The 26,491-nt window shown below is 46.6% G+C and overlaps 3 protein-coding genes across 7 annotated transcripts in view; 1 reads left to right on the top strand and 2 right to left on the bottom strand.

The window, feature by feature from the left end:
* Positions 1–8,652, bottom strand: part of PolD2 (DNA polymerase delta subunit 2) — a 28,073-nt gene extending 19,421 nt beyond the window's left edge. The window contains exons 1-4 of the mRNA XM_077635339.1: positions 8,334–8,652; positions 7,462–7,586; positions 6,272–6,395; positions 3,256–3,370 (exon numbers count right to left, since the gene is read on the bottom strand). Of these exons, the coding sequence (XP_077491465.1) occupies positions 3,256–3,370; positions 6,272–6,395; positions 7,462–7,586; positions 8,334–8,520 (551 nt within the window). The 5' untranslated portion in view covers positions 8,521–8,652. The remainder of the gene's footprint in view (positions 1–3,255; positions 3,371–6,271; positions 6,396–7,461; positions 7,587–8,333) is intronic.
* A 2,232-nt stretch (positions 8,653–10,884) lies between these two features.
* On the top strand, positions 10,885–11,776 carry LOC144100686 (uncharacterized). The gene has a single exon (XM_077633542.1). It carries the CDS (start codon positions 11,083–11,085, stop codon positions 11,518–11,520), a length of 438 nt encoding a protein of 145 aa, XP_077489668.1. The 5' UTR covers positions 10,885–11,082; the 3' UTR covers positions 11,521–11,776.
* Positions 11,777–19,904: 8,128 nt separating this feature from the next.
* The window catches only part of LOC144102066 (extracellular serine/threonine protein CG31145), a 250,432-nt gene continuing 243,845 nt past the window's right edge, over positions 19,905–26,491 (bottom strand). For all 5 annotated transcript variants that reach the window (XM_077635340.1, XM_077635341.1, XM_077635342.1 and 2 more), the window contains one exon: positions 19,905–26,271. The gene's annotated coding sequence lies outside the window, so the exon portion shown is untranslated. The remainder of the gene's footprint in view (positions 26,272–26,491) is intronic.

Below are 26,491 nucleotides of genomic sequence, written 5' to 3' on the forward strand. Positions count from 1 at the left end.
ACTACATCTAATTTTCTTGATTCGCCGACAATATCTGTGTACAGCTTCACCTGTTTGTAGGACCTGTTTTAAAAGACAGAGCCTTGCTTATTTCTCCGACGATTCTATGCACAGCGCGCATCCACGGCGCGGCGCGCCGCATTTCATACAGCCCATGCTCTGGTGGCGCCATCTGGTATCGTCACACAAGTCGCCTCACCGCTGGCCGCTCCCTGAACCCACTACCCATATTCTAGAGCACTGTAGTAGCGCAGAACTCCATCGAGATTTCGAGGGCCTTCGAGCGCTGCCCAAGGTTGCTAGCGTTGCTCCGAGCGGCGCCAAGCGCACTTTCGTACACGACACATTCACGGTGCAAAAACATGAACAAACATTATTCGCATAAAATTTAATGTAAGCAGCCTGTAAAATTATTTTAAAATTATATTAGACTGGTTTTAAGTGCATTAAGCACATTCATTTTGCGTTGCAGTCTTTGCGTTGCTTGCGTACTTAACGTTGACAACATGGCGGCACCCTGCCCGCCCGCTTCACAGCGATAACAGCTTCGTCGCTAATTCCTCAAAGCAATATCGTGTTCTAAGCTGTTGTATTCGCCTTCGATTTGCCCATTCTTACTCTCGCATAAAGTTTCAAGAGAAAAATAGCTCTTGTTTTTCAGATATGGCGATTTCCCCAGTCTTAAGCCTGACGAAGCAGCGCTCCGACGCAGTTGGACTGGCTTGGTTTTGGCTCGTCTTGTATTAGAGTGGCTACAGCAGTGTATGCATATGTACGTCGCGTACGTGCAATTAAAAGGGTTTTTAACGACTTTCGCGTATGCCTGTATTTCAGCATTTAGTATACATTTAACAAATATTTGTTATTTTTGCAAAATCCAAAGTAGCGATTGTGGCGCCACACATCTGTGGCGTAAGACACGAGAACCATTTCAATGGCCATTGAGATTTGCCGTGTAGCAGCGGCGAGTTCGATGGCGATTGAGAATCTCGAAGACCCTCGACTCGAGGGTGATTGAAACTGGCCGTGTGACAGGGGTATAACACGTGATACTGTACCATCTACAGTGTGAACTAGATGCATTTGCTGAGCACCGCAAAAGATATTGTGTGAAATAAGCCCTGGAGCAAGACTTCGGGCCAATTAACCACTTGAAAAGAATTTGTTTCTTCACATCTTGACCACCTATCCTCTGCATAACTTTTATGCCATTCCCCACTTCGTATCACTCCTGTTATGGCTGCCAGAACATGGCTGTAATCAGCAAGCGAGCGCGCGACATTTTAAAAGAAACCTGCCTTTCTATCTTTCTTTGGGACTGCTTTAAGTCACCCACGCCTCTTTCTGTCTTTTGATTTATGAATATATCAGTGCTCATTTAAGAGCTAGTTCTTCATAACACAGTCTCTTGCATAGGTCGGTGAACTCACTCGTGAGTCCACTCACTCAGGCTCATTTCAGATCATGATATTAGTCGTGAGTGAGCCCAAACTCACATTCAGATCATGATCTGAGTCGTGAGTGAGTCTGGACTGATGCTGAGATCACGATCTGAGTTGTGAGTTTGGACTCACATTCAGATCATGATCTGAGTCGCGGTGAGAGTGTGCTCATATTCAGGTCGCGATCTGAGTCTTCCTGGTCAGTCCGGTAGACGCTGGGCCTACCAAACCAAATAAGTCTATGATGTGAGGTTGAAAAATCCCATGATCCCAAGTGAATCCATGACAACGATTGGACAGGAGTTTGTAGCATTCATAAATGCAAGTTTCCTGCACACTCGTAATATTGAATGCGCTTTTGGTCGGGTTGATGACATAGAGAAATTTCATTATTTCTGGGCATCTAATTTTTGTGGTTATTGCACTCTAGCACATTACTTAAAGGGGACAAACGCTGATTAGTTGCTGCGTTTGGGCTCGTTGAATATTAGCTGTGGCTTGTTGTATCGTGGTTGTTCTACTTCTTCCTTTCTTTACTGTTTCTTAATTGGTTGCCAAAAACATGCAGCAGCCTCCCATCTTACGTCCCGCGAGCAGCAGCTACAGGCCTCTAGACCTCTCAGCCAGGCCTGGTTAAGGCTAACTGCAGTTAAGAGCTCATTGTATCACCGTTTTTAAACAATTTTTTTTTTGGCATTTTAGGCGTGTATCTTGGGCTGTTGGGCATAAAATTGATTCAGCTGTCCGATGTGTGAGCTTATAGGTGTCCTGAGTCAAGGTGAGCCTGGGTGAGTCATGAGCTGAAATGAGTGAGAGCAGATGAGTCATGAGTGGAAATGAGTAGTCCAGGTGAATCGTAAGTCGAAGTGAGTGACTGAATCCAGGTGAGTCGAGTCGAAATGAGTGAACCCAGATGAGTCGTGAGTTGAATGAGTGAGAGTCCAAATGAATCGAGAGTTCAAATGAGTGAGTGAGCCTAGATGAGATGTGAGTCTGAGTGAGACGTGAGTCACCATGAGTGGTTCCCCCGGAATGAGTGATGAGTCTGAGTGAGCCCAAGTAAGTTCTCAGCCTAAATGAGTTTGAGTTCATGGGCTCGAGTGAGCCCGACCTCCATGAGTGTGAGTTTGAGTGAGCCTGTAAGTCGACCAAAGTTTTGTGACTGAGCCTGATTGAGCACTCGTGAGTTTGCCGAGGTATGGTCTCTTGTAAGAGCTACTTCGAGCAAAGGCCTGACGTCTGTACTACAGGGAGCACTGTTACGACCTTGATCCTGAATCACTGGCTAGCTGCTCCGTAGTGATTCTCTCTTGAAAGAGCAAATGGAGTCAATTAATCAAGTGGACTTTTCAAGGAGAACAGAAAGAGCAGTCCAATAGTGCTGCTTTCTTACGAAACGAGGAGCAAACTGCAAGGGGTGCACACGTGCTTGTTCTTTCTGACCTTTATTTATTTTTCAGCCTAAGCGACATGCATAAACTAACCTAAGTTATAGATGCATGCATCACCTTCAATTCACGTGTATTGTCTTTTTCCTTGTGCACAGCTCATGCTTCGCACTTCTTAACTAACTCGAACAACTTGCTGCCCTGGTGCAGTATCTTTATCTTGCAGTACACAGACTGAATTTGCCGACTTTGGCACATTCAGTGAAAAAGTTGACACGATTTACGTGACATCGTCAGTTTACCAAAACAAAATCCCAATATTACAGCTCCTTCTTCTTGATGTAGCATGAACACAGAAACAGTGAGTACCACGCCTTGAGAGATAAACAAATGACAGAAGTTGTCATACAAAGACATAAACGTACAGGTCAGCCTCGACAAGCGGCCTTTGTATCTGCTCCGGCAAATCGGCGTAGCAAAATCCCTCGACTGTGAAACGGCCATCCGTGCCGACCTGGCCAAGCACCGCTATGGGGACACCTGCAGAATGGCAATGGCAAGAGCATGTGCTTTAGCAAAATGTTGCACAAGGCTGAACACCTGTGCCTGCCTTTGTCATGCGTGTATCTTTCATTGCTTGTAGCCAATTTCGTGCAGCTTGAACATTTTGCAATAGTCGCAGAGAATAAGGTGGCCCTGAGGCAAAAAGCAAGAAAACAGTGCACCTTGGAGATGAAAGAAGCAAGCACGCAGGAACAGAACAGGCCAGGAGCCACTAACGGCAAAAACACAGATAAAATGTGGTTGTGTCAGCCGAATGTGTGAAACAAGCTTCTGAAATGCCAACAACAAATTTTGATGGTAAATATAGACAAAAAAAAAACAGTATGCTGTTGTTAACAAGAGCTGATGCTACACGTTGCGCATGTCGTGTCGATTGTGCAACATTAGTCAACGCATGACTAGAAATTATTACTTCTTTTCCCCTCTACGGTCGAAAGGTGAAAACTATACTTATTTGAATCTGTTCTTCATTCATATCGGTGAGTACAGAGAACAGAGTGCAAGACAGACTCACAACAAATTTAAAATGTCTAATACCAATGTCATAGAAATTTCTACTATACTGACAATGCAGAACAGGGCGTTCAAGCTACTCAAACAAGCTTGGTGGAGTAGTGTCATGATCGCCTGGTAAATTGGGTCCCCAATAAGAACTCTACATCAAACACTCATGGCACTAGCACTGCCAGCAATGGTTCTGAATGTTCAAAAACCAAAGCAAAAAGCAGTAAACCTAAAGACGCAACAAGCAAAATGTCCTTTGGCATGTCTATTTATTTACCTTTAAGACACAACGTTTTTAAACATGTGGACAACTAAGGACATAGATGTCAGTGCCTTGTGTGAGCCTGTCAACACCGGAAGTGTGCCCACTGCAGTGATTTTATAGCCGGGCTACTATTTGCTTCTGCAACACAGGTTGCCTTTATAAGTTTAATCACTCGTTTTTTAGGCCATACTCCTTTGACTGTAGCTTAGCAGCACATGGCTATGAGCACACTGCGCTTGTGGACGCGCACTGCTGTCGTTTGAAGGCCTTCAACATTTTGACAGTCATCTGAGCCACTTCATTAACCTGGTAAGCTACTGGCTCAAGGACCATTGCAAGTGCTCAGCTGGCTGTTGAGTTGATAAACCACCAATTCAATGGCATTAAAAATGATGCGAACATGGGTGCAAAACACAGTTTCTTTTCCCAGCTTCACATGAAAAAGTGAAAACGATTTGCTAAAGACTGAGGAATGCACGTGAGCACGAAAATAGCCTCTTCACGCTATACTAGCGTAAGGAGAAAAGGCAAATGTCACTTGCTCCAAACAGCAGTGACAACCGAAACTACGGTTATGCATAGCCGGATCCAACTACAGTAGTTCTTGCTTTGAATTGAATTGTTATTTCATTGTGAAAACAGAGTACTAACACAGTGCAGTACAAAAAAAACCTGCTAAACTGTCTGCAGATTTACTATGCAAATTGCGTGAACGTTAACATTACATAGAGTGGAAATTAGGCCCCAAGCATGCTTGCAAAACAGTATGCTGCTTGGATTAATGCATTTCTTGGCTCATAAACGAAAAGTCAATAAAAAGAGCCTGTGAGGGTTTTTCTTCTTCTTTAACACAAAGACAGGAACTGAGGAAGCAACCTAAAAGTTTTTCCACAGTTATTTCCTGACGATATTTCCCACCCTTGTGTGAAATAATTTCGCTCAAGTAAGAAACTGGACAGACACCCACAATCTATAAAACAGAGAAAAAACACACAGTGCAGGCTTAGAAAGCTATGCATAACACATTCACTAAAGCAGCATTCAGTTGAGACTGAATAAAAAACAAAATTAATTCTTTGAGTAAAAGATCAAAAATACATGGATGTTTCAGTGGGAATATGGTTGCCTCATAGCCGACTACAGCTGTTTTTGGCTATTTGCTTTCATTTTTACAATTAAATTTACTCATGTGGTTAATATTTATGCACTTCTTATAAGGTGTGGGCCACTGAACCATATCAAAAAGCTAACAAAGACTGCCATTTACGAACTATCAACCAATTATTAGCACTTAAAAAGTATTCGACGTAGAAAACCCAGTCAAAGAAAACAACAAATGTACATGTGGAAGTTGTGTGAAATCTGTGGGCCAAGGCTGCTCAAACCTGTAGAATGTGGCACAAGCTTATGTTATTGTATAATAATGTCTTGTCAAGAACACTTTTCTTAAGCCATGTTAAAAATTTTGTTAAAGTAGTGCAAAAAAAAAATGATGGCTGCCTGTTTTCTTTAAAATATGCACAAGACATTAGAATACACATGAGTCACTGCGTGACATTCACCTACGATAGCTAAATAATTTATAATAATTAATATTTCTTCTCTCATGCTGATTCAACTTTCATTCGAACAGCCAAATGATGGCTGTGACAACAAATTGGTGACTTAAAGCACTGCTTCTTGATTCTTTAACATTCCAGCTCTTGAGAGAGGTTAGCTTAAGCGTGGTGGTGAATTAAGATCGTGGAACAAAGATTATATCACAGCTTTTTCGTGTCTCATGTGACCTATACTAGACACTCGTGTCGCAGCCTCTGTTCGGCTGTTCAAACTGAAATTGACTGCATGAGAGAAAAAAATTCAATACTAATAAGTTATTTACCAGTTACAGGTAAATGCCACGGGGTGATCCATGCATAGTAATGTTTTATGCATCACTAAGAAGAATAAAACGCTCAAGCAAATATTTAGTGCCTATACTTCATTAATTTCAGGTTTTTTCACCAACACTGACAAGATTTTTTTGTCTTTTCACCTTGCAAACCAGATGCATGTATAAATGAATAGATTAATGAGCAATGACACCAAAGAAGTGATAGATTGCTGACCTGTGACATGGGTGTGAACGTCAATACTCCCAGACAGGGCAAGCCGCTGCTTGTCGTCTTCAAGAACAAGTGAATCTGCATTGTCTGTGAAGTGGCTGCGCTGAGGCTGGGGTGCTACATGGTGCTGGTCAAGAAAGAATAATTAAAAAGAATACAGAGCTGAATGTGTGCTAGAAATTAGTCGCAATGCTGCAAACACAAGAATCCAGGAGCAGGTACTAGTTCCACAAAAAAGTCCGTGTCATACCTTTAAATAAAGCAGAGGTTAAACAATTAAACTGAAGTGGGTGTTAAACACAGTTTGCAAAAGCAATCTCAATGTGAACCAATGTGTGGTAACACACCCCACAGGGTTACCATGTGGGGTGAGTTACAAACCTCAGTAGCGTGTTTCTGACATTTCTTTCAACCCAATACATATTATTCTGTTAACATCAGCTAACACGTTCCACCACGATCGAGCATCTCGATCGCAATGTTCCAGCTGCAAACAAAAACAGACACTAAGAAACTTCTTTTGCCTGACATGTTTGAAAATTCTACCAAAGGTAGTATTCACACAAATGAAAAGCAACAGTTTATGTAAACCACAACATCCTCACTACTCTGTTTCTAGAATCAGCCATGTCTGCAAGTGACGCAGCCCATGCTCGAAATGGAAGGGAAGCCCACAGTAGGTTGCGCTTCCATCTCACACCACAGTTTATTATTAGCACAAAGGCTTGTCCCATGCACATCCTGCAAATTTTCAACCAGATATTGAACCACCATCACTAGAGACGTCCACCTCTACCAAAAATATGTCATGGAAGGCAGGAAGATGGTTCTTCAACAAGCCATACTCCAAGAGCAAAAGCAGAGTCAGAATCAGAATCATGTTTATTTAACATCATGATGATGTTGCGTGTGCTGACAAAGAGCCAGTGAGAAGGCTTGATGAGGCCGACGCACCGCACAGAGCATGCGAGACATTTCAACTTCCTCATTTCAAAAACCACATGGCAATATACAGAAAGTCCATTCTATACTTTCGCCTTTTTCAGTGCAAAACACTTCCCAGATGGACCTCTTTTAAGTTATCTATGGAGCCAAAGATCAAATCGACCATTAAGCTGGAAGAAACAGGTGTAACAAGCAATGATAACCAATCACTAAGCATTGACAACTGAAGCCTGCAATATACTCCTCACCTCTTCGCTGATTTCCTTTAAGATGCTCGGTTGAAGTTCCATGATCTTGAACAGTGTGCCTACAACTATTGACCTCTTGTCTTCAACGAGGTCACACAAGCTTGTTAGTGGAACTTTCAACTTCCCTGCACAAAAAAAAAAAGAGAAATACATATTGAAAAATGACGCCCTTTTGGTTCAAACAAAGACGAAAACTAATTGGCTGCATGCACTCTCAAGAAGGTAGACTTGCAAGACGTTCATTGAAGTGAACTTCGAGTGTTCTCACTATTAACTGGTACACATTATAGAGCATCTTGACATGCGGTTACCTCCAGCCACAAAATGTGCAGGCAAAAATGACCCCGAAGGGGCAGGTGCGGCCGCGCACCTGCCACTGTCCAGGCGCGTTTGGGTCTCTGTGTATGAGGATCATGGCAGTAGAATGCGCATCGCGCTGTGCTAAAACACTCAAACACCCGCATTAAGTCATAAAAGGAAAAAAACAATGCTGGCAGTGTGATAAACAAGCTAATGTCTTATTTTTTTTCGTTCTGAGGTCACTGTGACATATTTTGGATTCCACATTATCGAAACTCTTCCTAATGAATCCTTTACGAGTTCCTTTACGTGAGCGGTGTCCAACAGTTGGAAGACCTGGCAGTGTACCAAGCTAATTGCCATACACTGATCCGTGCTTGTTGCGTTCAATTTTGCTTTCGCATCGCACATGCGAACAAACTGCACGATAGCCACTTGTGTTTTCATCACTGTAACGCGATTGTGCTCCAAGCTTCCCAGGACCGCACGATTCCGCAATTACCACAGCTCAACAGCCCGGCGGATTAAATTTATAAAGCAACTTGAAAAATAAAATCAAAGACCATACTTACCCCATTTTTCCTTTGCACGTTCTTCGAGAACGGATCGCACGGCATTGTACCGGGCGCAGTAGAAAGAGGCATATTGCCGGTTGAAGGTGCGCGCAGGGAGCGTGAAGCGCTCGCTCATATCGCAAAAAGCGCATTCTGGCCTCGTGTACTTGACCTCGGTTAACTTGCCCTCGACAGCCATGGGCATTTTAGCCTGACTCGAAAACTAGAGAAGCCTGCTCACGATATTAACAACGAAACTACGTATCGTGTAAAAACACAGATGAGCTCCCGCTACGACCGGGAAGAGAGATTTGCGCGCGCCATGCTACCGTTGCTTGGATTGACTTGGATGGCACGATAGCATTTGCTATGGCTGAAGAATAAAGTAATTTACAAAGGTATATATAGACAAAATATAACAGAAATATGACATTCAGATATTTTCATTTCAACGACCATTGCAAAAGCACCGCCGCACCGCTTTGCTTCACGCAGTGACCAAAGCGCGCGAAATTCAAACAAGCCTAGATAGAGCCTAGGCCTCTTGAAATCGAACTGAGCGCTTGGTCTGTGCTCTCGAATAAAATGGTTTTCCCTCTGCACTTCTCTCCCATATTGACATGTTCATTTCTTTTTACTTTTGCACATAGCAACCTCATATGAGGGTATGACAGGAGGAGACAAAAGAAACACAAATTTCAGGGACATCAATTAACCAGCAGCGCCTAAAATTATTACTACTAATAATAATTCGTTTTGGGGGAAAGGAAATGGCGCAGTATCTGTCTCACATATCGGCGGACACCTACCGAACCGCGCTGTAAGGGTAGGGATAAAGGAGGGAGTGAAAGAAGAAAGGAAGAAAGAGGTGCCGTAGTGGAGGGCTCCGTAATAATTTCGACCACCTGGGGATCTTTAACGTGCACTGACATCGCGCAGCATACGGATGCCTTTGCGTTTAGCCTCCATCTAAACGCGGCCGCCGCGGTCGGGTTCGAACGCGGGTTCAGTAGTCGAGCGCCCTAACCACTGAGTCACCGCGGCGGGGACCTAAAATTACTCAAAATTAAAAACAAACACAAAGTACTAAACCGTCAGCTACACTAAGCAGCATAAGCGTGCGCAGAGCGAAAAGACGAGGGACAGCAGATGAACGGGACAACCGCTTGTCCCGTTCATCTGCTGTTCCTCGTATTTCTGTCGCACTACATGCGTTCCCAAAAGCAAACAGATGGCGGGCAAGAGCAGAACATTGCAAGAAGGGAAGTGCCCCCCCCCCCCCCCCCCCAGTATTTGCGGGGAAGGGGGCGCAAAAGTTGTACCATGTTGTTCCCTGCTACCGTTGCGCCAGGGACTCTAAGATTTCTACGGCACGCGTAGTAGGATTAACTACGATTAGCTGGTCATGGTACTCCTGGCAGAGGAATTCGTTTGACCTTAGCCTTTTTTACTCTTCTTGTTGATGACGGGACGCCATTGTGAGTTTGTCTCGTCAAAATTCACCCGCCGCGGTGGCTCAGTGGTTAGGGCGCTCGGCTACTGATATGGAGTTCCCGGGTTCGAACCCGACCGCGGCGGCTGCAGCTGCGTTTTTATGGAGGCAAAACGCTAAGGCGCCCGTGTGCTGTGCGATGTCAGTGCACGTTAAAGATCTCCAGGTGGTCGAAATCATTCTGGAGCCCTCCATTACGGCACCTATTCCTTTCTTCTTTCACTCCCTCCTTTATCCCTTCCCTTACGGCGCAGCTCAGGTGTACAACGATATATGAGACAGATACTGCGTCATTTCCTTTCCCCCAAAACCAATTATTATTGTTAATAATGATAATAATTGGTTTTTTGGGGAAAGGAAATGGCGCAGTATCTGTCTCATATATCGTTGGACACCTGAACCGCGCCGTAAGGGAAGGGATAAGAGAGGGAGTGAAAGAAGAAAGGAAGAATTAGATGCCGTAGTGGAGGGCTCCGGAATAATTTCGACCACCTGGGGATCTTTAACGTGCACTGACATCGCACAGCACACGGGCGCTGTAGCGTTTTTCCTCCATAAAAACGCAGCCGCCGCGGTCGGGTTCGAACCCGGGAACTCCGGATCAGTAGTCGAGCGCCCTAACCACTGAGCCACCGCGGCGGGTCTATTATTGTTACGTCAAAATTCAATTTTTTTCCAGACTGCAGATATGCCTGTGACTGAACTTACTGCAAAGCAGGCTGGTACCACCCTTTTGCCACTTGCTCAGCCTTGCATCCCTTGAGCGTATGCGTCTGCATGTGTGCGCACGCCCCCAATAGAATCTACGACCTTTTATAGTATACTGGTATAGGCCATCTTATTCCTCATGGCAAGTCCTAAAAAAAGTGTCTTCACTGTAAGGTGTTTTGTGTGAGTGCTGTTTGGTGCCGCTTCCTGATTTATATCTAGGTCTGCAAATAAGTTCTCGTACATACATGCCTTCCACTGCAATAAATACCATGGGAAAAATATGATGGCTTGAAGCACGGTAGAACGTTAACTGTCTCCGCTTTTGGCGGCGAAGAGGAGAAAAATTAAGGGGACGAAACATCAGGGTTCATCACTATCATTATTATAATAATCTTTATTTGCCATCGTACATTTGGATGGGAGGACGGCGAGAAAAAAGCTGCTCGCAGGCAGCTTGACCAGCCCAAAGCCTGGGGACATCATCATCATCATCACCATCACCGTAATTCAGCCGCACTCGTCCCTCGGCTACCTCGGCCGCGATCCCAACGCAGCTGCTCGACGATGGAACTGCTGATGGAAGAGCGCGGTCCTTCGGAGAACCGCGACCGCTCTCCAGCCTCGCCCGGCGGCAACCGGCCAAAGAAGGTGATCCGCGTGGCCCGCTCCGAGGACTCGACGGGCGTCACCGGCCGCCTCCCCCACGGAGGCCGTGTTGTGCACCGCAAACAGGCGCACACCCACTCGGTGCGGGACCTGCCCGAGCTGGAGACGTCCGAGGAAGAGGGCAGGATCCACATGCCGCCGCCCAAGCTGCCGGCAGTCGCCGCCGCGAGGCCCTCCTGGAAGGACCGCTTTCTGCCGACGCGCAGCTGGGTGCCCGACTTCTCGCAGGAAGGCATCGAGAAGGCCGTGCCCATGGTGGCCCTCACGCTGGCCTTCGGCGCGTTCGTGTGCGCCGCCCTGATACTGAGCAACCCTAGGGCGCCAGTGATGGGCTGACCGGGGATGTGTCCTCCTCCATCGCTACCCCTCCTCCTGCGCACGGACACGGGAAGGACGTTGAGTTAAATTTGTGGGAAGGCGTGTCGTCGCCGACGATGCCGAATAAATGGTGGCTTAAGTCCTACGGCGTTCGGATGCTGGGTACGAGAACGCGGGACCAAATATTGGCCGCGCTAGCCCCGTTCTGATGGAGGCGAAGCGCCAGAGGCGCTTTTCTGTGTCGTGCGATGTATAATAAAAGTGCACTAATGAATACCAGACGGATAAATTATTTCGGAACCCTCCACTGCGGTGCTTGTTTGTTTCTTAACCCTTCTTTCACTGCCTCCCTCATCCCTTCCCTCACGTCGCGGTTGAGGTGTCCACTGAAAAGTGCAACACAAAGTGACAACATTAGGTCCAAGGGATATCCGAATCATAGCTAGATATCCTTATTACGTCGCCAAACCACATCACTTTAGTACCTTGTGCTTGCGAAAATACATTTAAGTACTTGCGATGGATGTCGATGGGAAGTCCGCGTTTTCGATGTCCTAACACGTTATACAGTGGACCGTCCCGTTTGGGCGATATTAAGGACTCTAACTTGATGTGCATAATCTTTCTGTAGAAATGTGCTGACACGTTATCCTGTGGATATCTCGTCGGTATGATGTTACGCACATTTACTTGAATCACGTAATATTACGCTCGCTTATGTAATGTTCGCGGCAAACAGCAGAGTGGACACGTTTTTTTTTTCTAATAGATTTGCAACGTGGTCCGCTCATTTTCATTTCTTGTTTGTGTTATCAAAGATTCATAACAGAATGAAATAATATTGCCTAACTTGCACGGGTCACTGGCTCCAAAAGGAGGGTCTTACATTTGGAGTGCATAAAGTCGTGGAAATTCTTTATTCTGTCGATGTATGCTCAATGTGTTCGTGCTGCATGGCTTCTGGTTTGTAGCTTTTCTGTAGCCTGAACTGTGTTTCACATATGCTTGTTCGACATGTTCGCTGTGACAGCGTGTGATGCTATTTAGATTCACCCGCGTATAAATGGGAACTACACCATATATTGTAATCAGCTGTACTCATATCTTTCATCACGTCTAAATCGCAGAAATTGTAAATTAGACTTTGCGAATATTTTTAACGTGTGCCGAGCAAGGTTTCTCTCGTGAGCCTATAAAAATGCTCAGGGAAAATTACCATCATTTGACCAATATAACCAATATGTCCTTAATAAGGCCTATGAAGAGCCTCCGGGACTTCCTACGGCCCTCCCTTGGATACAGAAAGTGCGGCCAGAAGGAAATGTGAGGGATGCGTCCGCGGTAGTTTTTCTGCACTTCCTGATGATATCCGAATGTCCTTTCAGGATTTATCCTCGAATATAAGAAAATAGGAATATAGGAATACAAAATATAGGATTTGTTTGTATAGTGTCTCGTGCAGCTCGTTTCTAGCGAACTTTTCCTCGCGCACTATGACAGGTTGCTTCACAACAGAATTCGTAGCACGTGCGTTGCGAAAATCTTTCGGTTTGTCGATGGCTATCTCGTCCTTTTAAAATGCAGCAAAGAAGCTTTCAAAACAGTAGCTCCCGAAGCATTCTCCCTATTCGGACAATGTATGCATCCACCCTCTTTGAGATCTGAAAATCCGGAACATAACTCTATGAGATTTCTGGATCTGCGGCTTCATTTTCCCGCCAAACCTTAATTCCTGATGGTCCTATGATTCCAGAGGTAAAAATCCACTCCTCCCCTTTTCGTCTGACCACGCAATAAAGCGAGGCATTGTCAGCGTCTAAATTCGCAACGCCCATTAAAAATGCGGTAATCATGGGTTTCAAGATAGCTTTTACAAACAAGCACAGCGTCTTCCTGTAGCGGGCTGCATCTCAACCTATTGGTCTCGGCAGCAAAATTAAGAAAAGCGAACGAGAAAATTCATCGGCTCGCAATGGGAACGGTCGCAGGAAAGTTGTCGTGTTATCTATACAGTCGTGCCTCGTTAATACGACCCCCGTTAATATGACGACTCGAATTATGGACAACTTTTTTGGGCACCAAACTTTTACAATACATTTACGCCTCGTTAATATGGCCACTCGCTGTCCGGACAATGAACAGAGGGAGTATGCACATAACCCATTGGGACCCATATATTTTTGTCGAATTAACATGGACAGCAATGAGAAAATAATCTCTACTACCCCAAACCCCAATTTCTACATTCCGAATGCAGAACACCAGAGTAATGCAGTGGAAAATTTCAGATTCACTGCTTGAGGTCCTTTTCTTTCCAGGTTTTATGCTTTATACAGTGCAACGTTGCGAAGTCGGCGTCCATTACCGTTTGCCGTATTGCGTGAATGGGTGCGAAGAAACTTCCCAGCTGTTTGTGCTACATAGCAGCTGCCAGTCGACTGAGTCGTGGGGAAAGTTAACAGTTGTCATCTAGCCATGATATGCCATGAAGCGTATCACACATCGATCACTATGCGCATGATGTTGCACCACATTATTTCGAGCCTAATGGCGACCAGGGTAATGACCTTCGGGCTCCAAAAACTGTGCCTAATTTCATCTTCACTGACCACCACTGCGCGCACAAGCAGACTCTAATCATGGCGTGTTATTTTTTCGAAATATTTTTTTCTTCGTGATTCGTTATTACTGACAACTCGCTTTATGGACAATATTGCTCAGGAACCAAAGTGTTCGTATTAACGAGGCACGCCTGTACCTGCACTTAGTCAGCCATAGTTTGAAAAAAAGACGCGTTTTTTTTTCAGCGCCTAACAAGCTTTCTTCCTCTATTCGAAAGTAAACAGTCAACAGATTAATCGAGAGCAGACGCACAGCAATCCTTGTTTTTTTTTTCTTGTGCCATCGGTGTAATCTATTCAGTGCCCTTGTCTTGCGGGAAAAGATACGTAGTGTTGCAAATGGGTTGCAAGCCCCAAGGGTAGCGTTGGCCTGGCGGCCTGGGGCAAAGCTGGAAACATCCGAAGGTCCCGGCAAAGGATGAGTCGACTGGCAACAGAACAACTTGTTTATTCTGGCATCGCAAAAGAGCAGCCGGTCAGGGCGACCACGTTACTCGAAGGAAGAAATCGAAGTCTCTCTTTGGCGTCCGGGACAGCGGCTTTTATACCCTCGGAGTCGAGGGCAAGAAGGAACGGCTCTGGATGAGGCTCCCGATACGGCGACGCTCAGACATGTTCAGACGTGACGTGCGCGTCCGCCGGGCCGGCGCCGGTCAGACCTCCTCGCCTCCCAGTTGGGGAGCTCCTCTCCCCGGCTGCCGCGCTTTGACAAGCGTGGGCACCAACATGCACACACACACACACGCACACACGACGACACGTGGCATTGAAACCTGCCTGGACGCGCTTGGCGGGAGGCGTTACGGCAGCACTGAACGGGCCCAAAATGACCGCCACTTTGAACGAAGCCCCAGCGTCCGTTGCATCCGCGCCGGCTATACCGCGCGTCGTAGGCGAAACGTAACAGTAGGTCGAACTGGGAGGTGCATAAATATGAGGCTTCAAGAATATGTGCAAACAAAGTCAATAACATTTCCATTTTCGGGAATCTTGCCAAGCACTGCAAGAAATGTGAAAGTAAACTTTCACGCCAGCATTCGAAGAATGTGCCATTATCGGGTAAGGACGAGATCGTATTAAACCAGGGAGGTAATCGAAGCCCTCGAAATTCGACACGCCAAGGAGCAGTGTGTATAAGCGCACCTTCTTTGCTTTTGTCCAAGAAAGAGTTGAAACTCCTGGGTGCGGCTGGGCATGCGTTGTGAGGGCCGTCACCAGTGCCTCGTGATGTTTGACCTTTCTTATGAAGAGTTTTATGAAAAACTCAGTTTCTCTTTCATTTTTATAGCCCCTTTTGGCCATTTTCAAGCACTGCATTTCATTTTTTTGCTTTTTGTAGTTTGCATGACGGTCATTTGCACCTCACGGCTCAGTTTATCGATTTTCATCGCTTTTATTTCTTTTATCGCTTTTAACGTTTTCATTATTCGTAACTCATATTTTATTCACTGACATGACTACTCTTAATTCCGGGTACCACGCAGCCCTTCCTCGATGTTCCTCTTCGAGTACATATTGCTTGTGCCTCCAAAATAATGTTCAGTTGATAGTTAGCGCCCGTGTGTGTCTAACTATTTCAGTCCCTTGTCTTTTGTCTTGCACTGTATATTCACTATGCAGATCCAACTAGCCCATCAACTCGCTCTAGCTGTAGACTAGTTGAATTTGCTATATACTTAAATGTTTTGGCATCCTTGTTTTGACTGCACTAGCTTTGGAAATGACAGGTGAACAGAACATTTCTTGAGGTTTTAAAGGCGCTTAGAACAACTTTACGGGCTTGCCGCACCCATGTAGTTCGCAGAACAACAGAGTGACTACATCAACACTGACGATATACAAGGTGTTTCACCTAAGATTTTCCACAATTTTTAAAATTAGTCTTTTTAAGTTAGAAGAACGCTTTTTTCGGAACAGCATTTTTCAGGGGTGTAGTACATCATAATACAGCTAAGAAGTGCTAACTAGTGGGGCAGTTAACTAATACTGAATAGCTATCTTTTTAACTATTACTGGTAGGCTCCTTAATTGTTAAAACGCGTGTTGCCCACCGCTAGTAATATCTACATAATTTCTTAAAATTTCGAAAACGCGGTTATGCTCAGCGCTGTGGCCCAACAAAATTTCGCTATTTCGACGAGTTACGTGCACTGGAGAGGTTGCTTTGCCTGCAAGCTCTCTAAAGAGCATGTGTTTTGGCGCGATGTAGCCAAAATTTGTTGGGACACAGCGCCGAGGGTAACCACGTTTTCGAAATTCTAAAAACTGATATGTATATTACTTCTACGGTGGGCTACACGCCTCTAAATAATTAAAGAGCCTAACGATGATAGTTGAAAGTTAACTTAGTTAAAGAGACTGTCAGCACTTCTCTGCTGTATTCCGATATATATGTACTACACCGCTGGCAATGCTATGCCGAAAAAGTGCTCTTCAAAACTCAAAAATCCTATTTTTAAAATTGTGGAAAGTCTTAGGTGAAACATCCTGTATGTGCCCAAGTTTGGAGCTGTGGCTGAGGCTTCTACAGGCTCCACTCGACTCGCGCTAAGTCTGTAGGTGTCTTCGTTGAGCGCGGAACCCCTCCGGCTACTCCGTTTTCACAAGGGTCCACAGTTTGGACGTCGAGCTAAGAGATAGCTATGTGAACTGCAGGTCGTAGTGGGCGCACCGCTGGATGTTCTGAAACAACTCGTCCGAGCATTTTCTACAATGCTGCAAAAATGTTGCCAGCTACAGGTCTTCGTCTACCATGTTCATACGACTATCCTATGGCTATCCTACGGCTATAATGCGTCTGTCCACGCTCCAGGGGCCTCCTGCTTGTGCCTGATTGCACTTCTCTAGCAGGGCGACAAGTTTCGCATCGAGAAGAGAACACATCTCGAAGCCAGTCTGGAAGCGTTCGAGGCTCGGCCGAGACTTCTGCCTTCGGCACCGTTCAGAACCGTCGGTATTCGGGCGGAGCTGTACTATTTAGTGACGTGCTCTCGCCGAATTTCCTCAAATAACAGTGTACATCAAAATGTATATGGGCAAGTGGGAGGAGCCTAAGGTCCGTCTGAACCAGACCAAAAGGACTCCGTACCTCCGGGAACGCAGTTTCGTATGCACTGCTGGCTAAGTGCGGCACCTATTGATGCGCTCCGCGTCGGCTTTACTTTCTTTCATGAAAACGGAAAAGAAAGACTACCTATAGTCAAGCAGCGAATGCGTTTTGGAAGCAGTTAACTTTAAGTGGGAGCCGACTTGAACACTCGACCGTGTTCGTGTCGGAAAGGTGTTGGGTTCTTTGCAACGGTGGGAAACTCTCTTCAAAGCCTCTTGAAGCCTTTGGTTGTGCCGTGCGACGGTGCGGTTCAAAGAACCATAACCCATTAGGCTCAAAGCCTCGGACGGCGTTCGAAGCGTGCGAAGCGCAGGCTTTGTCCTCACCTCTCGCGACAATCCTCGCTGCGTTTAGAATATTTACTTTAAAACGGCGGCTCATGACGGAGGGGGGAAACGGGTGGCCGGTGCTGTAGGCTCGTAAGCTAACACAACACCATTGCCCTAGTGCATAATAGAGCGTTAGCTGTTCTTAACTTGTTCCTCAGTTTTGCGCCGTCAGCGTCGGCGCCGTCCGCGGCACATACGTTGACAGCGCGCCACACGGCACGGCGTATTGAAGCGAAAAGCTTCACTATATAGGATCGTCAACACCGGGCTTCGCGTGAGCCACACTACAGATTTGCCACAGCTACGCATGCGCGAAACCGAGTGACGTCACGCGGAGCACATGTGGTCGCTGCTCCCGCAGCCGTCGTAGCCACCGCGCGCTGCCTCCGTCGTCTGACCTTTCGCTATGGAAGGAGGAGAATACCCAGAAGTGGTAGCGTGGGAGTTGGAGATTTTAATAGCCTTGTATAACGATTGTACAAGCTTTGTATACCTAAGACAACACGTTTTGGAAAAGCTAGAAAGGTATACCCAAATTGTAACCCTGTGAACAAGGCTCCCGTGGGGGAGCCGAAACGTCATCCCATCTTTTCTTTTGGTCGGCGCCTTCTTCTTTCGTCATGTACCATCCCGACCAGACGGGTTTCCGTCAGACTCTAGACTTCAAATTGTAACCCTGTGTATGAAACCTTAAGCTAAACCACGAGCATCGCCACGAAGCTTTTCGCTTCGAGATACCCAGGCTTAACACTTTAGCTAAGCCTCAGCCCAACTTTTTTATGCTTTGACGGGAGCGTCAGCGGCGGTGGCTAACTCGACGAACTTGGCAGCGCGCTAAGACGCTGCGGGGTCAGTATATACCATCCGGGCGTATTTTTAAAAAGTTCTTTGCTTTCGAACCAGAAGTAACGCTCAAATATTCGCGTTACACGCCCGCAACCATCTTGTCAGTTTTTTTTTTTACGGCAGCACCGCCCGAGGTTTCAGTATAAACTTATTATTAAGTTAGCGTTAGCTATGCGCCTGTTACCAGTGGGTTTGACTCTAATACACCCGTTATTTTCCTGTATGATGTGTTTTTTGTTTCAGACGGCGCCTTTATGTCCCCATCTGTGTGACGAGCGTCCCGCCACCTCCAGAGAAAGTTTTGTACGTGCTGCAAGGCGCCCTAAACAAGAGTGAAGTGCTTGAATAATTTCTCTGAACTTTGGTTCATGGGTTGCAAACGCTTTTTATTAAGAGAGGGCATTGAAAGTTTGACGTCTCATCTTTTCCTATGACTATACAAACCTGGCATTCTACTACCTTACTTACCAAGTACGGCAAGAGGTGAGTCGATGCCAGCTGCTGACCTCTGATTAGCCGCTTAGCGGGATGGGATTCGCAACAAGTGGTGGAAATCGAATCCACCGCTTTGTGCTTGCTCAGGCAGTCGCGCCTACATCAAACGCTGAACTCAATCTCCTGCACTTGATGTGTGTGCCCAATAAGCCCTGAAACTCCCTTCGACGTCCTGTGGACGTTTTGGACGCCCATGGGACATCCAAGGGAGTTTTACCGCCTTTGGGTGTGTCTTCCTTAGCGACACAGCAGGGTATCGTAGCCCTGTGCCACCGCGAGCCGACAGACGTAGAATGACAGGCCTATCGAGTCCACCACTTGCAACACGGCTGGATGGCATACACTCTTAAGAGAAAGGTCGGAGAATTCACGAAGTCACTATACTAACCAGATACTTGTCACACAGACCACTACTTTTAGTAAGTGGAGGTAGTCAAAAGTAGAACTATTGAGAGTTACTATCTTAAGAAGCTAGTGAACATCGAGATATACAGTCACAAACGAAAAAGTTTATGGGGGCTTAATGTCCCAAAAAGACTCAGGCTATGAAGCACGCCGTAGTGAAGGGCTCCGGAAATTTCGACCACATGGGCTTCCTAACGTGCACTGACATCACACAGTACACAGGCCTCTACAATTTCGCCTTCATCGAAATTCCACTTTTGTCCCCTACTCTTCCCAACCCAGTTCTCTGTATGGCCCCTGTAAACATGCGGGGAAAAGTACTGGAGAGATCATGCCTTCCTGCTTGACATATTCATGACTGGGATTTTACATCATTTTTCTTCTGTAGGACTACGGTCGTTGAGCAGCCGCTATAGATATTTTCTAGTATCATTCCACATGCTTCTTCCACACATTGGTTACGCGATGCCTGCATGACTGCTGATCTGTCGACTGAATGAAATGATTTCTCCCAATGCAGGCTATAAATTGTGGTTGGTTATATTCCCCCCCCCCCCCCCCCCCCGACGATCACTCCAAAATAGACCAGCACGAATCTCAACAGTGGCATATATCTTTTATTTGTCACCTCTGTACAAAATAGTCATATGTATATTATATTCATCAGTGTATACAATAATTCCCTTTGGGTGGATGTTTGTAAAGTTCACTGAACGCAAGAAATCCCCCTGCCGTGTGTAACAAAGCGGAAAAGAAGTAGTGGCGCCACCTAGGAGAAAGGCGCCCACTTCCCTCGAAGTGCGTCTCACCGGAAATCTGAACCTTCCCAGAGTGGCGACACATTTCGCATGACGACGGATACATATAAAAACTCCAGGGCCGGCTTGGAGAATAAAAAAAGAAGCATGCAATACAGCGCCCTCTTAAGGATGTCTCAGCAACGTCACTAGTTTCTGAACAACGCCCTTGCCAACGGTGTAGCAGCCTTTCCTACTCATGGAACTGTAAGTTAACTCGCGAGCATTTCTCTTTTCTGCACACAGGTGACGCGGCAGTCCGTAAAACTCCCAATTTCGGTACATTAAACTGAAGTTTTCGTTTGCAACACAGCATGCGTGAGCAGTTTCTTAACTCCTTCGATAAAAGAACTGCACTAAGCGGTTAGGTATAGTTAAGGAACGAAGATGAAATGACGGAATCTGATAGCTGCACATTAAATGTAACCGCGTCATCTTCCAGACAAGGATACAAGTCCCAAAGACACATTCGATCCTTGACTTGCCGAATAATCGTGATGGTTACCGTAGCGTGTCATTTCCCTGCAGATAGGCACCTTTAGCATAACGTGTGCCGTGTTACCATTACCGGAGTACCGGGAGCCCGCCCACTACCAAGGCGACACGCGCTGATTGGTCGCGATGTGGCAGACGTACGAACAGCTGCCGGGTACGTGGCGCCATCTGGCTTCCTCCCTCAAGGCGATCTGCGCATGCGCGCCAACGGCGCATGGGCTCCAGGTACTCCGGTAACGGCAACGGTAACACGTTATCCTAAAGGTGTCATTTACGAAAAACATATCGCGTGTGCGTAGAATAGTGATGCAGCGGTCGCGGCACCGTAAGTGTTAGTGAAGTGGCATTTGTGCAGCCGAAGATGGCCGTTTCTTACCGGATGTAGTCTAATTTTGCATCTTTTTTTCTTATATTCTGCACTCCAGAACAAAGAAAAGCAGCAAAAGAAAAACCAGATGTTCGCAACTGTCCCTCCATCTGTCTCGTCACGTTACGAAGACGTGTCGAACTTTAAACACTAATATAGGATCAAGCAGTGTTTCTGAGTACTAGTTTCATTGTTGGCGATGATGTGAGTAGTGGCTGCGAATAATCAGTAATAAATGAAAGCTTCCGAATATCAGCCGTGCGAACAAAATAAAATTAGCAAAAAATGAATTCTAGAATGTTCCCTAAACTTAAGAGGCTATGTTTTTTTGTACCCAAGTGAAAACCACGTATACGGACAAAATCTCCGGGTTCGAAAAGGAGGAAAAACGTAAAGAAGGAACAAATAAAGAAAAAGTTAATGGGCGCCGTTTTCATAGGCCGTAAAGCCTTCGAGCGGTCAGAAGGGACCCGATCGTGCAGCGCCACTTAATCACCAGCACAATAGCCGCACGGCGGCGCTGTGAACGCTCAGGGACTACGTTGAGACAAGGTAAAGGGCATTTTGGGTGAATTGGCTGCCTTTTCAAACGCTATAGTCACTAAATGTACTTAGGCTGCGCCCTATAAATTGACAGGGACGTCACAATGGCCCGTAAGCCAGTGCCGACGGTGCGCGAACCACCCGTTATCACAGTTCCTGCACGCTGCCACTTCAAACGACGTCCTTCACCAAACTCACAATATTAAAATGACATTTAAGTTCTCCTGCGCGACAGAGTCCTACAGACTCCTCCTCTGAATGGGAACAGTGTAGGTTTCGGAATTGACGTTCAGCGCTGGTAGCCAGTATGTGGGATATGTATACAACCGTATCATGAAAGTTTTCCGTCCCCAAAGTGGGGTGTTACGTCAGACGAGGCATTGTGAAGGCCCAGCTCTTTGATCGTGTCGTTTGGGAAACTCCCAATAGCGCTCATGTATCGTTATTGGCACTCTGATTGGTAGATACCTCTAAGGGTACCCGCTTGTAGCGCCGCCTGCAGGCCATTGCCAGGGATTCGAAACAGCGCCCAGCCACTGCCGCTAAGCCTAGCGGCCTATCACGTTCTGTTCTGCAGCCACTCGGTCATTTTCTTTCTTTCTTACGTCACGGATGATGTCAACGAGATATTTTTGAATATTCAAAGCCATGCACCCCGTGGTGGCAGCTAAGGGAACTAGAAGCGCAGGGCACCCCAGATTGGTGACTGCCCAGCCCATAGGCGGCGCCACCATCTGCTACTCCCAAAAAGTGGTCACGTGACAAACACGGGTTTAGACTTGGAGTTCTGTAACTGAAGCGATTAAAGAACACTGTAGTGAAGGCGCAGGACACTTGTTACACAGGCGGCGTTAAGCCGACAAAAATCGATTGTCACCGGTGGAGGAGCATGCTACAGAATAGAAGGCCATGGAGGAACACACTGGCTTCACGACATTCTGCCGCGAACGAGGCTTTGAACGGTTTTCGCGCGAAGGTAAAGGCTATACAGACACCGACAGGAAAGAGCACGACGCCGCATAAAGTATCCTATTCGCCACGGTCGTCCCGCCCGCAATACACGCAAACACACACACACACACACACACACACACACACACACACACACACACACACACACACACACACACACACACACACACACACACACACACACACACACACACACACACACACACACACACACACACACACACACACACACACACGTCACAAAAACGCACGGAGTTACGCTTCAATCCAAATCCGAAAACAACATCTGTGCGGAGCATTTTAAAGTAAGCGTTTCCCATAGATGAACCCTTTCTTCGTTTCCTTACCGCTTCGTGGTGCGGCGCAAAACAAAAATGAAACGCAAAGAGAAGCTTAGCAAAAATCAGGACTTGATGAAACTTGAAAAAGAGAGCAAGAAAAAAAAACGTACAGGAACATCGCGGAATTGGGCGCTGCTGGAGCGCATGCGCAAAACGTAGGCACAAACAATCGTTACAAGCGATAATGGCTGAGCAGTTAGCTGTCATAAGCCTTCGCACACAAACTCATTCCGCTTTCACAGTTAGATTTGCAGTTTTATTACCAATCGCGTCTTCTGGCAATAAGCATTGACCCCTGATATGTATGTAACACACTTAAATCTAAATACTCAGAAAGTTAGAGCAGGGCCTTATTTTTTAGCTATTTTTTCTCCTTCTGCTGTTGGTATTTGTGGCTTGTGACGTCATGTCTGAGGCATAAACAAGCTATGCCATTCGTCAGCTCTGGCATAGAAGCCGAGGCTGACCAATGGCAAGGATAGGAAACACTACCCCGGAAAATACGTCATGCAGGAGCCGGATATCAGTGGTGGCCGCAAGGCACACAACGCCGTACTTGGATATGCCTTTGGATCCGGCCCTTTTTCCTGCCGGAATTCGTCTCGTATAGGAGGCGGTCGCAAGAGGCGGTCGCAAGAGGCGTATAGGAGGCGGTTTAGAGAAGCGTGGTTCAATACACGTATACGGAAAACTCAATCTCTGACTGTCGCATGTGGTCCAACGATGTGCGATGAACACCGCCGAGAAATAATAGCAACGTCGCAGTTAGACTAGAGGCTATTATCACAAAAATATTAAGAGACACCTGCATCGGCGGGGCTGATATAATTGTACATGTCAGAGAAATGCTTGACTGTCCAATGTCTTTGGACAGCCCATTGTGCAGTGAGACATGAAGGGAGGAAAAAAGTTATAAATCCTTGACAGAAAGTAAAAAACAAAACTGTGCTAACTATATTGTGAGGAATTGCCTAGAATCTTCAACACGTGGGTTAACTAGCTCCTTAGCGCTGGAGACCGCGAAAATAGGTTTGTATTCACAGGCTTCTAGAAAGGATCATCTAGAAGTTTTCGCCTACAAGCGAAGCGATGGTGACACATGTCTCGGTAGAAAAGAAAGAAAAAAGAAAAGTCACGAGGGATATCAATGTGGCCTGTACAGCACTATATCAGGCAATCTCCAAAGTGTAAACACCACCCATGTGTGACATGTAGTGTGAATGTATTACATGCGATTCTTGCCCTTGACACAGTCCATGCTAATTCAAAGTAAAATTGTGTCTTTGTAAGTCGTGATCCCCTTTCCGCTTATGTAAACACAAGACGAAAGTGTGCGACAGGCGTTCAGCTTAACCGTGTGACCGAGGAACTGTACACATCCTGCTTTCTGAAGTCGGCCACGTCATGCAAACCATACGACGCAACAAGAACACGTCACATGGAAAAACAGGGACACAACTGTGGCCGGAACACACGTCACAGGCGGAGCTCATGGAACCTCCCACTGAAACGGAGGCTGGATAGGAAGACACGTAACAGAATGACATGTTTACAGCCCGCGACACATAGTGTTTGGCGTAAAGGCGGATGCGATGTCATCTCACGTCACCACTGATGGGAGGCGGTGGAAAGAGCTGGGACACCGCATCTAAAATGCACAAGTCCCGGGCCAAGCAACGGCTCGGAGCACACACAGCGCCCTCTGGGTAGTTCCTTGCAGTGCTGTCGAAAATTGGAGTATGAAGCCACGCTGGCTCTAAGTGCTTAACACAAACACAGAATGAACGTAGAACCGGTTATAATGAAATCAGCAAGACGGCACCAGATTTCGATGTAGGCGGTATTTCGATAAAAGCAGGATCTTTGAAAGTAGACTCGCAGTGTCTCGGAACAACAAAAGAAGGAGCATGGCCTGTGTACTGCAAGCGTCACTTTCTTTACCGTACGATCGTCGCAGCTTACGACAAAGTCGGTGAGTGAAAATTCTGACGTAACGGTTTATCAATAAAATTAGGCGCCACACAGACAATTATAATATTCTAGCATCGCTAGTGACACTGAGCAAGACTGTATAACAAAAAAAAATTGTCATTGACGGGTTTTGCTGTATGGTGGGCATACCACACCCTACAACAGCCAACAGGACGGGCGGAAGGCTATGGGGTAAGCGATATTGTGATTAATGCAGAGCAGCTGCAAATACGAACAGCATATTAGAATATCGACAAAGACTGAGAAGCTTGGTGTGTTAATGAACCTAGCTGCCTTGTCACAGCGATACTGAAATGATGCAAGTTATGACGGAGTCAAAGGGATGGATAAGAATTTTTATACAAGTGACATCTTCATAAAGATAGAGGTGCTAGAAATACATTAGCAGCGCTCTGAACCCTCTACGGTACAGAAGAGGTAGGTAACGATCCTCAGTCAGGGTAGATGCAAAGAAGAAAATTGTAAACGCGAAAGCTCGCACCATGGGGTGCATGAAATGAAATCATAGCACCCTCAGAAAAGTGAGAGACTTCGAATCAACTGGTATTCACAACAAGCTTAACGCAGGCTTAATATAGCATCGCATTAGGGACAGCATTGGCTGCGGTTACTGCTCCCAGCCCAGCCTGTGCACGCGGACTTTAATAGCCTACATCTGCCTGCTGTCTCGGGCGCGCAGGATGTAAAAACGATTAAGATAATAGACCTCTTCCTGGCGTAAACAACGTAACGTCAAAGGGACGTGGACCGAAGGGCGAAAGCATGCACTTTCGCTTCTGAACCGGTTTTGCTCGTGAGGACTGCTCTCCCGCCGCCTCCTTCCGATTAGAGACGCCTCGGCACGCTGCATGTTTTGCACATCGAACCAAAAACATGCGCTGGTGACGCAGGCCGGGTGAGGTGTACTGGCTGCCACACAGTGCCATGCGGATGGACGCTGCGGCCAGATGGCGCTACCTGTCACGACTGGACCAATGACTGCAGCAGTAACTTCCACATCACTGCACGGAACTACCCGAGAGGGAGAGCTGCGCATGCGTGAACTACACTTCAGGGCACCATGCAGCAGCCAACCAAAATGTCCAATGGGCCGTCGACGAAACCAGCAACGACGTGGCGGCGGTAACAGGTTGGGGCTATCGGTGTCCACCGCCATTCACTTGCGCGGAGAAACCCATGGCATTGTTCAGTCGATCGGATCGTTCGCAGCGCGATGACCACCCATATAAGCCAATCAGAGGAACACATCCTGCATACACGTCCAAACAACGACGGGTTCACGTCGCTCCACGTCTCTGTGCGCCGCTTTGAAGTCGTCAGAGCCTGGGTGCCGTGGACGGCTGTCCGCAGAAACTTGGACGAAGACGCGTCAGGAGTCTCCAGGCTTCTCGCGGCGTCCGCTCGTGTCCAACACGTAGCGACGGTGAATGGCTTGATATGTACTGGCTGTTTCATACCTGTAGGCGCGCCGAAAGAAAAAAAAAACGTCAATGTTTCGTTAGATGCCAGCGGCTGTCGTCATTAGAGAGTTATAGCATATCGTTACCGTTTACCGGGCCCGGCTAGCGACATCTGCGCATGCGCCGCCACTTACCGGTCCGCTGGCACTTTACGGAATCTCTTTTAGCGTTGCGGAGAGTTAGCGTTCGCTCGTAAACAAACATGTCGGCGCCCTGC

This window comes from Amblyomma americanum, chromosome 8 (genome assembly GCF_052857255.1).
Source record: "Amblyomma americanum isolate KBUSLIRL-KWMA chromosome 8, ASM5285725v1, whole genome shotgun sequence".
NCBI lineage: Eukaryota > Metazoa > Arthropoda > Arachnida > Ixodida > Ixodidae > Amblyomma > Amblyomma americanum.

Bases quoted from the DNA above. Each gene is read 5' to 3' on its own strand.
- LOC144100686 (XM_077633542.1), top strand. From the start codon at position 11,083: ATGGAACTGCTGATGGAAGAGCGCGGTCCTTCGGAGAACCGCGACCGC.